General features: G+C 41.3%; 1 protein-coding gene across 1 annotated transcript; it reads right to left on the reverse strand.

Moving 5' to 3' along the window:
* Positions 1-9807: 9807 nt before the first annotated feature.
* On the reverse strand, positions 9808-14067 carry LOC126382007 (uncharacterized). Its single transcript, XM_050031691.1, has 2 exons — positions 13802-14067; positions 9808-12033 (listed from the first exon to the last, which is right to left on the reverse strand). The coding sequence occupies exon 2, from the start codon at positions 12028-12030 to the stop codon at positions 11536-11538; it is 495 nt and encodes a 164-aa protein (XP_049887648.1). The 5' UTR covers positions 12031-12033; positions 13802-14067; the 3' UTR covers positions 9808-11535.
* Between the last annotated feature and the right edge of the window lie 790 nt (positions 14068-14857).

Below are 14857 nucleotides of genomic sequence, written 5' to 3' on the forward strand. Positions count from 1 at the left end.
AATGCACTTCATACAAAACACGGTGTATGTAACGGAACAAGTGATAAATAACATGCACTATCAAAATACGTAGGGTAGTTTTCGAGAGATAATGCATTTATTTGAGACGGATACATTTTTAGGGTTTCATGACTTTCTTAATTTGTAGTCGTTAATAAAATGTTATTTATTTCTTGGTAAAATTGTAGTTTTTAAATAAGGACCTCCCCCACGTTAAGGTGTCCAGTAGAGGTATCTTCGTTTGATGCAGTCCTAAAAACGGCGGTTGAGTCCGTCCTCAACGTATCTTTTGATGAGATCAATGGGTGCAGGAGGCTCTTCCGATTCGTTATGGCGGTTTAGGAGTGCGGTGTGCAAGGGTTGTGGGTTTGCCGGCTTTTTTGGCGTCGGCGCATGGGGTTGCGGACCTTGTCGCTACTATCCTTTATTCTAATGGCGGCGGGGAAATTTTGCCTTATGTGTCCGATGCCTTGACAGTTTGGGGTGGCCTGAATCCGGGTGTATCGGCCCCTGTTATCTGCCCTATTCAGCGTGCGTGGGATGATGTTGGGGCAAAGCGGATCGAGCGTCAGCTCCTGGCACATGCTAGTGGGGCATATTTGGCTAGACTCCGGGCGGTTTCACAACCTGAATCTGGGGCATGGTTGCACGCATTACCCTCCCCTCATTTAGGCACTTTATTAGACGATGATTCGTAGCGTGTGGCGGTCGCTTTCCGCCTGGGTTGCAAGGTGTGTGAACCCCACATATATATGCATCTGCGGTTCCATGGTGGAGGCTGATGGCCATCACGCACTGAGTTGTCGACGTTGCGCGGGGAGGTTTTCACGTCACCATGCACTCAATGATATTGCGCGGAGAGCCTTAGTATCAGCGAGTGTTCCCTGCATGCTTGAGCCTCCGGACCTATGTAGGTCCGACGGGAAAGGCCGGATGGGCTGACTTTGGTGCATTGGAAAAATGACAAGTGCCTAGTTTGGGATGCTACCTGCGTCAATACTGTCGCTTCCAGTCACCTTAGTCGCACCGTCCACTCTCCTTCAGCAGCAGCTGAGGACGCCGCTGAGAAGAAAAGAGAAAAATACGCAGCACTGGCACCACTGTACGATTTTGTGCCCGTTGCTGTGGAGACCTTTGGCTGCTGGGGAGCAGACACGGGCGCAGGCTCAGGGAAAAAACGGGTGACTCCCGCTCCGGTTCGTTCTTGGAGCAAAGGTTCGCCATTGCTATTCAGGGCGGTAATGCGGCGAGCGTTATGGGTACCTTTGCACCGGGAACGGTCAGGGGCGGGTTATTTATGGACTAAGATTTTTTAATAATTTTATAGATAAATTGTATATTTAGTATTAAGATTTAATAAATTCTTATTTTTCATCATCATCAATTTAAGAGCCCCTCATCTACTCACACCACTTATTTTTACTTTATCAAAATTCATATATAGGTTAAATAGAAAAAAAAACGTTTTTTACGTTTTTTTGTCTATCCTAACAACCTATAACTATAATATGTTAGATTTGATTATAAAATACCTAACAAAAGAAGAGAGAGAAGTACAAATTATGTTACATTAATATTGCAAATTAAAATTTAAAGTAAAAATAGACAAGTAAGTATTTGTAAACATTTTTCTTGTCTCAAGTACTTTATACTATAAATAAGTAAATTAAAAAATAAACACCTGTAATTTCATGTTATTTTTGATAATGTTTATGTTTTCTACTTACTCTTTTTTAAACGTTATGATGGGTAAGAATTATGTGATGTCAAAAAAAATACTCTATACTTAAGAATAACTTTCGTAAAAAGACTGTTGGTATCTTTTTTCAATGTTACTTCTGTTTCTAAGAATAAAAAATATAACAAAAGCTTCGTGATTATTAAAATTGTTTTAATTTATAAAATTTCCCCTTCACCAACTGCGTTTTTATACAAATAGAATTGTTAGCATCTTAAGCCTTATTTTTATTTTTACAATGTATACCATTCTATTTACAGAAAATATTAGATATCTGAGTAATTATTTCATTCTAATTTATATTTAGTAGTAAAAAGTAAAAAATACACAGAAACTCACAATTAATTAATCACATCATGTAAAAATAAATGACTTGTTCAGTCCTATGTATATCAGTCTACGTGTCACATTGAATAGTTTGGTTAATAAAATAGTAAATTTATTCAAAGAATACTATTCTTTGTGGTAGATAGAATAGTTTACGTAAAAAAGGGGCACAAAAACCATCCACGTATAGTATGCTATGTGGTAGTTAGAATGGTATACACGCAATTTACTGTCCCTTAAAATATTCTATCTACAAAAAATCCAAAAATAATAAATTTTAGTAAAATATAACTTAACTATTCATCAGGAAATTGTTAAAAGTATACACTGTATGAGTTTTATGGTTGTAGCTCGATTACGAAAAAAGTAATGACTGTTTTACGGTTTTCTGGCTCTCCTGTAAAGTGACGATTTTTCAGTTAGCGTAGTGTACGTAGGGAGCGTCGTAGTATTGAATGATGGCTTGGCGCCTGTTGTTATTGGAAAGGCAATTAAGGCTGTGTTAGCGTTAAGTAAGCTCTGCCGTTGTTTTGCAGTTAAATTACACCTACAAACAAGCCTTGAGGTGTTAAAAACCTCACATCAAAGCAATAGGCTACTTGAAAACCTAGTGAAATGAGATACTTTTTATGAAACCTCAAAATGAAAGTTTTCTTTGGAATTTGTATGGATATACTGTCCTGTGACGTCATCAATAAAAGCGGTCAAACGTCGTACTCATTGTTACTTAATTCATAAATAAAAATACATAACATAAACATAAATAGCCTATATAGGTACGTCCCACTGCTGGGCACAGGCCTCCTCTCAATCAACCGGAGAGGGTATGGAGCATACTCCACCACGCAGCTCCACTGCGGGTTGGTGGATGTGTTTTTACGGCTAATAGCCGGGACCAACTGAAAACTAGCTGAAAAGCCTGAAAGTCCTTACCAAACAAAGGACTACTAAATAAAAATAAAAGCTAAAAACGTAACAACGAAATATCATAGCTACGAATAATTCTACAGTGAATGTTTGCGATTACGAATCATGTAACGAGAAAGGCACGCCATACCGAAAATCGTCACACCTAAACCACGCGGCCACGAATAATCTAACAGCTAATTAATGTCGTCACCACGAGTATTTTGCTATGAAACACGTAAGTACATCTTATTTTATACCTACTGTGTGTTTTGTTTACTTCAACTAGGTTGAAAAGGAAGTGTAAAGTTATTTATATTGTGTTAAATTTACACCTCATGTACTACATGTATTATTAAGACCATAGTATTTATAAGAATGCATTGACGAAGACAGAAGAAGAAAATTATTGTCACCAGTTTAACTCTTGTAGTATCGTGGGCCAAGGAAATCAGAATCATTTATTCAACGTAATTATCATAGGTAAACTTGTTGAAGGTCAATGTAACATTTTTGAATTTACGTCAGAAGACGTCTTACCAATAAATAGCTCTGTTTATTAACAGGGGTAGTTTTCGCTCACGCGAGCCCCTCTCAAATTCACCGTCTACAGGTAATACAAAATCGTTTCATGCGGAAAGCCACGGGAGCTCCGTGGTTCCTTCGCAATGAAAATCTGCACATTGACCTAGGTCTGCCAACCATTGCCCAATGGCTCAAATTAGCTTCCAAACGTTTTTTCGATTCTGCTCCGCACCACCCAAATCCCCTGGTAGTTGCGGCTTCCGAGTACATTCCGCTTAGGGACGGTACTGAAAAGTATCGGCGTCCGAAGGACGTAATATACGATCCCGACGACCCGATCACTCTAGCCATAGAGGCAGCCAATCAGCTCGCGACACCAAACACTTCAGGTCCCCGATACCGACCCCGCCGGCGTGGTCGACGATTTCCCTCATTCAGCGCTTATCGCTATCGACCCACTAGGGTCGATTAATTCTTTCAAATATTTTCCTCTCAGACGACGCCCTGAGCCGAGGTTCGCGCCCAACTGGGCACCCTCAGGCCTGTTGTCTTAAACGTTGTACCGGGTGAGAGCCTTCAGCGCTCCCCATTTGTCCGGCCAAGTAGTTAATGCCATCTGCGGCAAATCTACAATAAGTCACGTCAAAAAAAAAAAAAAAAAAAATCTGTTTATTAAGAATTAGTAAGTACACAATACATGTTGAGTCAGGTTGACACGCTTCGATGACGCACTACGCACGTAGCCTAATTCATATCTGCAGTTACAGTGTTAAATGCAGATTCTACGGACTCCGTTCGCCGTACGAAAACAAGACAGGATATTTAAATATTTGCTGGAAACGGAGAGAAGTCCCGACTACATCGTCTGATGAGGTTACGTACGTCATTTCTATACAGCTGTCGGTCTGCCAGCCCCTTTGAGCAAACTTTCATATAATTGGATTGCCCCGAGACTTAAGTAAACAGAGCCTAAGGGATGCAGTCATGTGATGGAGTTGTACTTAAGTATTTCATGCAGTGGAACGGTAAGTAATTGATGCTTTATAGAGCTGTGATGTGCTCTAGACTATCTTTTAGTTTCAAAGCACTGATTTTGTTGGTGTATTTTTTTTAAACCACATCTATCGGATTTTAAAAAAGCTAAGTAAGTCGATTCGTGTTTATCTACATTTTTCTACTTCATCCGACAGATATTTTTTTGACATGACTTATTGTATATTTGCCGCAGATGGCATTAACTACTTGGCTGGAAAAATGGGGAGCGCTGAAGGCTCTCATCCGGTCCGACGTTTAAGATCTGAGGGTGCCCAGTTGGGCCCGAACCTCGGCTCAGGGCGTCATCTGACAGGAAGAATATTTGAAAGGATTAATCGACCCTAGTGGGTCGATAGCGATAAGCGCTGAATGAGGGAAATCTTCGACCACGCCGGCGGGGTCGGTATCGGGGTTCATTCGACAGAGGGATTGCGTCTTTTCTAACATGATGGACGATTGTTCATAGAAGGTTCATATCCATCTTAGGACTTCTCGTGTCAATAGTAGCTGTAAGTTGTCTTTGATTACTTGTGGTTCTGCGCACCCTATTAGCGATTACTGCCGTGAGTTTATGTATGTATGTTACATAAACTATATATATAACATAAAATAAAATATACATTAGATCACGTCTATTTCCCGTTGGGGGCAGGCAGACGCCAAGCAACTCCACTTACTACGATCCTGACCATCCACCACCTTCGCTTCCTTCACTCTCATCGAAGACAGAATGCTGCCGAAAATGCTGTCCTGGTGGCCAAATACTGGGCTGAAAGGATCTGAATGCTATCGAAACGATAAGAAGAAGGCCAACGACTTCATTTATGTTCTACTTCACAATTATTTGAGTCATCGTCATCATCATCACCAGCCCATTAAAGTCCCCACTGCTGGGGCACGGGCCTTCCCTATGGATGGATAGAGATATCGGGCCTTAAACCACCACGCGGGCCCAGTGCGGATTGATGGTTATTAACGACTGCTAATGCAGCCGGGACCAACGGCTTAACGTGCCTTTCGAAGCATGGAGGAGCTCGAGATGAAAACTTTTTTTTTGTGGTCACCCATCCTATGACCGGCCTTTGCGAAGGTTGCTTAACTTCAACAATCGCAGACCGAGCGCGTTTACCGCTGCGCCACCGAGCTCCTCCGAATTATTTGAGTAAAAGTTACTATTTTAAATGCTAATATAACTTTAATATTCTAACTTGAGTCTATAAAGTGGTATGGGCACGTCAATAAACTACCGGATCAAGAGCCGGGGCGGTGCCAAAAACTTTGCATACTTCCCTTCAGACCGCGTTGAAAGAGTTCGCGGTGCCAAAGCCGCGGAATCCAATTGATTCTCCAACATTTCCAGTTCACTCGAAATGGAACGGAATACGATTTATAGTTTTTTTTTGTGTCCCCGCTGAGAGTGGAACGCTAAAATATTGGAAAACGGGCGCTCTCAATAAATTGTGGGAACGAGCTTTTACTTCCTTTGAAGGTACGAGTGGCGCGATGACTGCGTTTGATAAACACCAACGTCCTCTACGGGGACCAGCAAACGTTTCCACCTGACGAAACGTGAAAGATTTTCATTGAAATTGGCGACTAAGTAATTATCTAGCTGTTAGTCAAAGTTTATTACATGTTCGGACTCTACATAAAAAGTTACAGCGCTGTTTTCCTAAATTATGCCCTTCTTAACAGCGTTCGCTATTTGGTCCTTTGTAGATTCTTGTTAGTGTCGTTGTTAGCTTAAATAAAGACGCAATTACGGCACCAAAGAATTAGGTACGAGTCGGTAGTCCGCGAGGATGCAAAATCAACATAATTCTTCACGCCTGGCGCTTCGTCTAATGGTTATCTCTGAAAGCAGCTTTGCCCGGGACTTTCAAACGATGTTTTTGCTTTCATCCCGGTAAGTAAATTGCCTTTCAAAACAACTACAAATAAAGACGGAAACTCGGTTCGTTTCTGTAGAGAATGTCGTCGCAAAGGCTTCTTAGGAAATGGTTTCTCTTAAAGTAGCGGCAGGTAGCCACTTACTGTGAGGCTTGCCGATTGAGGACTTTTAATAGAATCGCATTACTGAACTACTGAGATGCAATTTCAGGGTTGCTTCGGAGGTTGAAAACATCTTACTATCACGAAAAAAGAAATCATGTTTTTTAAAATTTAAAATACGATTTAAAAAAATATTTGTATTCTTCTCTGATGCACCAGCTAAGGACGTTTGCATTCATTTATGACAAATATAGATCCCATCCCTTTCATTTATTCCAGCAACTCACTCTCCAGTCAACACGTTTTTCTCCAAGAAATGGCTCTGTAGGTAATATTTTGTAGGCTTCAAACTTCGAAGTACTCTCGTTATTTCATTTCTCCTGTAATATTTTTACTTTATTTTCTGCTTCTAGACGCAGTTGTGCAAGCTACTCGGTCGGAGAAGCTATTTTTAACGAAATTAAAAAGAAAAATCTTTTGACATCGTGATATTTGACGGCGTTACTTAAGACCATTGATATATAAAATTTGTTACTATAGTAATAGAACAGACTTCTATTCCTTTTCTACTGTACTTATTGATCTTTGTTCAGCCGAACATTCGGTTCGGTAATAGTCAAACCGAATACGGTTAAATCATAATTCGGCTTAGGGTTACTATTGAGCCGCCAAAGGCCCCTGACATGGCTTATCTATGTAACGACTACTTACTTACATCAGTAAGTAGTAACCGGCTTAACGTTTTTTAATGTTTATTTAATTTTATTTTATTTATTTATTTATCAGTCAATAAAATAATAGTTTAGTCAATAATAGTTTTTTATTTCGAAGTCCTTTATCGTATTGGTAACGGTTCTTACTGGAGGTGAGTCTCGAGTTTGTAAACTTGTATTGGTTGGGTCGTAGTCCGGACAAATTTGGGAACCACTGCGTTATGAAGTTAAACAATAATACGTTGGTAGTTGTTATCACGAAAGGGATGTAGAAAGCATCCTTCAAGTTTTTGTAAGTTCCGATACTGTATCAACTAGTGGATAAGAGTACATACTTGAATAGGCAATAATAATTACGTCGATTTCGTATGCCGATAATCCGCCGGAACCACTTCCAACCATTTTGCTTGATTGCTTTTACCATTTGTATCTGGAAGGCGTTTTGAGGCATAAGGTGACATGTCAATCCCATATATTTTCATCCTGTACAGGATTAACATAAGGTGTCATGTTAAATAAAATGTATAGAATTGTTAATGTCAATCCCACACATTTTCATCCTATATAGGTGGACATAAGGTGTCATGTTAAATAAAATGTATGAGGTAGAATTGACATAGGATGATAAGTCAACGCCCATACATTTTATTCAAGCACACTGTTGTTTTTCGTAATCTTTTGCAACTTGGCTAAGTCCCGCGATATTTTTGTCCATTATTAAGAACTGGCCAAGTGACGCATCACATGCACACAGTTTAATAATTATATTTCAGAAACGAAAACTTAACATTACGGTGATTTTTACTACACAGAACAATAGGATTATTTTATATCCTGTAACAATTACAGCAATTAAAATTTTGATAATAACACAATGACAAATGAGTTTAAATAACAATAAAGTAAGTTATTAAGGTAATTAGTGACTCATTCATTACTTATAGCAGGTTTAGAACTTCTGCAGAATTATTAGAAGTAGTATGTGGTAGATTATATTTGTTTCGTGGCTATTTGCGAGGTCATAGGCCCTTGCAATTAGTAAATGCTTCATCTTCTCGATTCTGAAGGCGGTGTGTATCGCTACCTACTTTGGGCCTTCTCTGGTATAATCATCTCTGGAAGAGCCCCACGCCCACCTGGGCATGTTGTCTTAAGAATATCCTCGAATCTTTTATCTTTTTTTGCAAATATCCAGTTATAACTTGTGTATATCTGGATATTTGTAAGAAGATCAAAGATTCTAGGATGTTTTTACGTTGCGTTCACGTAATGAGACTGACCATCGGTGCCCGAAGATTTACCATAGGACGCCATGGTTGCCAACATGAAAAAAGCCCCCATCGGGGTACTAAGTTCGAACCTCCCACACGGCTCTATGTGACTACTGCCACAACACGTGTCAATACGACAAACAACCACTCTCGTTTGCATATTTTTAGCATTTTGCAACATTTACGAGAAACAGGATTTTGTTGTAATGGCAAATAAACTATGTTAACCACTATTATTACCTATTCTTCTGAATTTGGTCATGCTTAGTTGCTTTTTAGCAGTAACTTTTTAGCTCATGCGATATTTTAAGAATAGGTATGTGTAGTGTATTCGCCTTAATATAATAAGATATAATATGTGAATCGATTATATCGATTCAAGTATTTTTATAATATACTACATATTTATTTATACATTTAACTATTATACCTACGTGTATTACAATAAGATGTATTTATGTATTTTGGTAAATACTACATCATGTTTTTTTGTAAAAACCGGACCTGTTAAATCTTCAGGTTAGGTCAGCGGACCCTGTGAGAAACAGGATGACGTAGGTAACCAAAACGAAACTTAAACGGGCACCTAATCTTTACTGGAATGGAAAAGAGTATTTAAGCTGTCATTTTGTGCACATTTAATTCTTCGATGGTAATTCGTGTCACTAAGAGTTAAAACTTATTCGGAGATTGCCCAGGGGCCTTAGTCGTATTGCAAACGATTACGAAAAACGACAGTGAAATGGAATAAAATGTATGTGATTGACATGTTACTTAAGTCAACCCTCTTCCACACCCCGGAATTCATGTTCATTTTCATACAAAAATCCTCGGTTTACACAGACACTACACATTGACGGTATCGTACAAGCGCACCTGTGTGTGTGACGACTGACGCCCGGGCCCACGATTGAAGACTCAACTTATTCTACATTCTATGTCTATACATCATTCGATTTCACTGTCGTTTTTCGCAACTCGACTAAGGCGCCAGGTTGCGAAGCAACTTCGGCGCGGCTGGAACGAAATTTACCATGCATGTCATAATTCAGAAAGTAAATAAAGAAGATTTAATAAAGTAAGATGATTCCGTGCTTCGGAAGGCACGTTAAGCCGTTGGTCCCGGCTATTAGCCGTAAAAACACCTCCACCTACCCGCAGTGGAGCAGCGTGGTGGAGTATGCTCCATACCCTCTCCGGTTGATTGAGGGGAGGCCTGTGCCCAGCAGTGGGACGTATATAGGCAGTTTATGTTATGTTATGTCATAATTCAGGATAGGTTTGATAAGAAACAATAGGCTTAAATTTCCAAATAGTTTAATGAATTAAGCTAAGATTAAGTACTTAGGAAATAATTAAAAATTAAATCTCAAAACATCAACATAGTTTGGCAACCGCTTTCCAAAGTTAAAATTTGACAAGACCAACAACTTCTAACGTTTCTCGAACTTAAATAAATAGATTTATTTTAGTATATAACTAACTTAAGAGATCAAACTTAAATCAGGTAACAAAACTACTATATTCGTTAGGTAGGTATAGGTACTTGTTTTGTCTTACCGTATCGATTAGAAAAATATATATAAGTACCAAATATGTAATTTGGACGAAGATTTTGACTACCTCGGACTTCGATGAAGTAATCATAGTTTCCTTGTATAAATAATGTAAAAAATGTGTGTCATATATCGAAGATCATTTCCATGTTTACGTTACACATCGAAGTAGCATCAATGACCGCTGATTACTATTATCAAAGTTGTTAATTCCGAGGCAGCGTGTTGACTGGGCAGTAATGATTTAACCCACACAATTTCCCTCTAGTCTCACCAATCACCATTATCACAATACTTAGCTGTAACCTTACATAACTTAATTACTTTCCGATGACGTCAATCGTGTAAGTTGTGGGTACCGCTGACGAATTGTGCTCGTCATTACATCATTTAGAAATTCTAAGTAGGCACTCTGTATCTGTATAAAATTTGGACATTAAATCTACTCTATCGTATAGTAATTTTTGTGCTAACGTTTTGAAGGTACGGATCATCTGCTGTAATACCTTCACAATAATGATATGTTCCATAAATAATCACCTCTCCATTATCACAGCCCTTAATTTAGCAAGTTATTGTTTAACATTAAATAACGAAATTTAAACTATAAGTGATGTAAATAAGTACTTGTTCCAATAAGTAGCGATTTAGATAAAATATACACAAACGGTAACAAATAGAGCTTGGCTCGAGTGGTACTCTGTTTACAGTATTTTAAAAAATATTAAACATTAATAATTTAATTATCGTGAGACGTGGCCGCTTACTATAGGTTTCGTGAGGAGGCTCGGTGTCGCTCAGCGGGCAATGGAGAGAGCTATGCTCGGTATTTCCCTGCTGGATCGAATCAGAAATGAGGAGATCCGCAGGAGAACTAAAGCCACCGACATAGCTCGGAGAATTGCAAAGCTGAAGTGGCAGTGGGCAGGACACATAGCGAGGAGAACCGATGGCCGATGGGGCGGAAAGGTTCTGGAGTGGCGACCACGTGTCGGACGACGCTCAGTGGGTAGGCCCGCTACAAGGTGGACCGACGATCTGGTGAAGGTCGCGGGAAGCCGCTGGATGCGGGCAGCGCAGGACCGATCGTCGTGGAGATCCTTGGGGGAGGCCTATGCCCAGCAGTGGGCGTCATACGGCTGATGATGATGATGATGAATTTAATTATCTACCTACTTTAGATCCCAACTACTGTACATACCTAATTTATATAAAAAGTAACAACTTTGTGTTTAAAATATTAAAACAAATTGGGTCCAATTGCATGGAATAGTTAAAACGTTCAAAGGTCAGTTGTCGACAACATGTTTTGGTTAATAAATATGTAAATAGACATCTATAATATTTAAAGTAGCGTTCACTTCCCTGTACAGAGGATTCATAACACCTCATTTAGATAAAACACGGGGCTACGTACAGTAGTTGGCGAGGCCCGGCTGGGTGGGTCGCGGACTTGACCCCCGCTACACGAGTCATGACAGCTGGCACATGAAGTGGTAGAACTGGTCGAAGTTCACCGGCTCCGTCTCGTACTCAGCCTTGTGTAGCAGATCAGGATTCCTCTTCAGGAAGCTCCTCACCCAATCCTCGCCAGCCATGCGAGTGTTTACATCAAACGGGTGGTTTAAGTTGTTGTCTTCCGCATATTGGAAAGCGAGCTCCCTGATGTCGCGGCGCGAGACGCATATGAAGTACTGCTGCATGCTCTTGATGTAGCCGACGAGGTCTTTCTCTTGGTTCTCGGTGAAGACGCGGCGGTACCAGCCCATGAGGGGTTTGGTGTCGTCTGCGGGCTGTTGGTAGCGGACCTTGCTGGCGCGGCGCTGCAGCGTGGACCGCGGGATGTGGAAGGTCCGCGCCGCCAGCTTGTAGCCCATCTTACCGGAGACCACGGCGGCCACTGCGCGTGCCATGTCCTCCTCGCTCCATGACTGGCGCCCGCTCATCCTCTCGTATTTTCTCACCATGGCCTGCAAACAATAACGTTAAGGAATCGCTAAAATTATTTAGATAGGTACGTCACGCGCGAGTGTATCATCTGATAAACTATGGATACCTTATGTACAATCAGTTTATCTGCTATTTTAAACTCGGCAACAAGACAGAATCGCAGAGACGTTTCTATGAATTACCTCACTAGTAGTTGTACAACTACAACATTGAGTTTTTGAGTCCGTCTGAAATCCATAAAGTGTGTTCTGTAAGTGTTTACATAATGAGGTGTTGTGAATACGTCGTGTGATGTGTGAGCGGCGTCGAAGGGCGCCTCATACCGGTTCTGTGCGCTGTCAATGCCAAGCCGAGGTGAAAAAATATGGCCAAAGACGTTCTAGAGGTTAACCTCAGCCCGTGTCGAATTATAAATATAGCTAGCGACGACGCGGCGGCAATTAAAACATTAAAAACTTACCTATGTCCTATCAGAAACAGTACGACGAAACTCGCGCAAATTTTATCAAAGTTCGTTCACCCGCGTGAAGAGACATAAACAACATAACAATAACACTAAAGTCACAGGCAGACAGATAAATATATGTGAATTCAGCCGCCTCGCGAATTGTTTCAGTGCAAAGGCCAAGAGATCGCCACAGTAAGTTTACAAATACTTTGGAGATAATTAAATGTACCGATATAGAGGCGAGGGTAACAGGAGTGCAGTACACCGTCGCATGTACTCGACTGCAATTAATTGTGATCCAGTTTCAAAATGAAACCACGAAAAGACAAGTTTCGCGTGAGAAGAAAGGTGTTTACTGCATTTACTGGTCCACGCAACGGACGGAGTCACTTTCGATTGGAAACAGTTCACCCTACAGTTAGCTCCATTAACTAATTACGACTGGGTAGCTCGGCCGGTGCCGCGGTGCCGGCGTGTCGGCCTGGCAAGGTCTGACGTTTCCTTCAGTGGCCCGCGCGGCTGCGATAGCGAATAATACGATAAAGCATAGCGTGTTTTTCCAGCGCGATAACTCTGGGAACAACGCGAACGGTCGGCCCCTTCGCATTTACAATGCATTAGCCCGCAGACCTACTCGGCCAATTAATCGCGACAATACTTTTATTTCGACCTCAGTAATGACAGTCGTTACGCGTCACTATTGACTTGATGACCTGGACAACGGGAAATACCGCTTGATAGTGGTCGACCGTCCTTGAGTGACCGCGTCATATTTTTTATCATCGAAAAAAGAAATACGTCGTCGCGCGGTCAGCTGTTTGTGTTCGTTCCATAACGCGTCTATCAACAAGTCTTCGTACCGAGTTACTAACGACCGTGTTTTTACTAAGCCGCTCGATATTTATGTTCGTGGGATATCGCCGCGCGAGTCCAATAGGCCGACGGAACGTTCCGAGTTCGAAGAGCAATGGATACCGCTCGCGCCAAGTAAGCCGTCTTGAAGAGATATCGCTCGGCAGCGCAGTAGCGGCGGAGTACAGCGTGAGGCGAGGTTACTGTGACGCGTGACTTGCAAGGTCCCCGCTGCATTGCACGATGCGCCAAGGTTGCTCCACTCCGTGTCGATACTAGAAACTAAGGGCTCACAAAACGAACAATAAAAAAACTAAAATGCACACTACGAAGAATCGAGGAGGCGGGGGAACCCCATGCGAGTGCAGCGGCAAAAGTGAAATCTGCAGCGGCGGTGCATCGGTGCAGTCAGAATAGACAATAGGTGTGATGTTGAACGTATATGGCGTGTGGTGTGCGATGGAGTTATAAGTAGATAAGGGACTTACAGGTCGGTGTTGTGCGAGGCTGGTAGACCGGCGGGGCGCGGGGTGGGGCGGGGCGGCGGCGGGCGTGCGGGCGTGCGGCGCGGGCGGCGGCGCGCGCGACACTGGCGCGGGGCCCGTCTTGCCCCGCCACCGGCCCTGATCTTCTGACGTCACCTGGCCCAGGGCCCGACTGCGACGACTATTTTTATCCACGACTAATTGTCTAGATCCTTCCTTTGTCCCACTGTTTATTATTATTACTGAAGGTATATCGGCTTTATCGGACGTTTAAGTATCAAATACCTATCGCATTGGAACATCGTACACGAGCCAGCAACACATGTATATTGTCTGTATCTCAGCACACATCATACGTCAGCAACGTTCCATTGATATACCGTACACCAATGACATACCTACGTGTATATCTATGGTTGTACCTACCTATATTACATTCGGAAATACTAAGTAGGTACCTATCTATTTACTTTATAATTACTAGTCTGTGAAGTTATACATAGAACACAAATCAACGTGCGGAACGATCTCTGATTGAACAACATAGTACACTATTACTTAATAATATACCTAGGTACTCATATAAGCAAATACAATATTACGGTCTAGGTTTGTCTCTGTCCTGTGTTCGCTTCCAGTTTTCCTTCACGTCATTTTTACCGGGTCTTTCATTAGCTATTGCCTGCGCGGTAGGTACGGTCACGAGTACTAATATGATACACTTTGAAACCATGTCACATTGTCAACTTTTTTGACAAATTAACCCGTAACTCTTATTGATTTTTTTTTTTAATTAAGATGGGTTTGCTCTTGACTTCGTTCTTCCACAAGAAGAACATGTTAAATATGATAGTGCGACAGGGTTCTAAAGTGAGTACATGATATTGTTCATGACTGTACCTACTTACCATCCAGTACTAATGAGTACAACATAGTTCTTGAATGATTGAACACGTATCAACTAGGCATTGACGTCGTCTGTTCGTTTTCACTTCTAATACTTATTTCTATACTCAGCATTTTATTACTGAATTCCTTTTTTTCACGTGACGTATTGTA

This window comes from Pectinophora gossypiella, chromosome 1 (genome assembly GCF_024362695.1).
Source record: "Pectinophora gossypiella chromosome 1, ilPecGoss1.1, whole genome shotgun sequence".
Classification (NCBI taxonomy): domain Eukaryota; kingdom Metazoa; phylum Arthropoda; class Insecta; order Lepidoptera; family Gelechiidae; genus Pectinophora; species Pectinophora gossypiella.

What these genes read in the sequence shown, in the direction of transcription:
- LOC126382007 (XM_050031691.1), bottom strand. Translation starts at nt 12,030, where the DNA reads ATGGTGAGAAAATACGAGAGGATGAGCGGGCGCCAGTCATGGAGCGAG.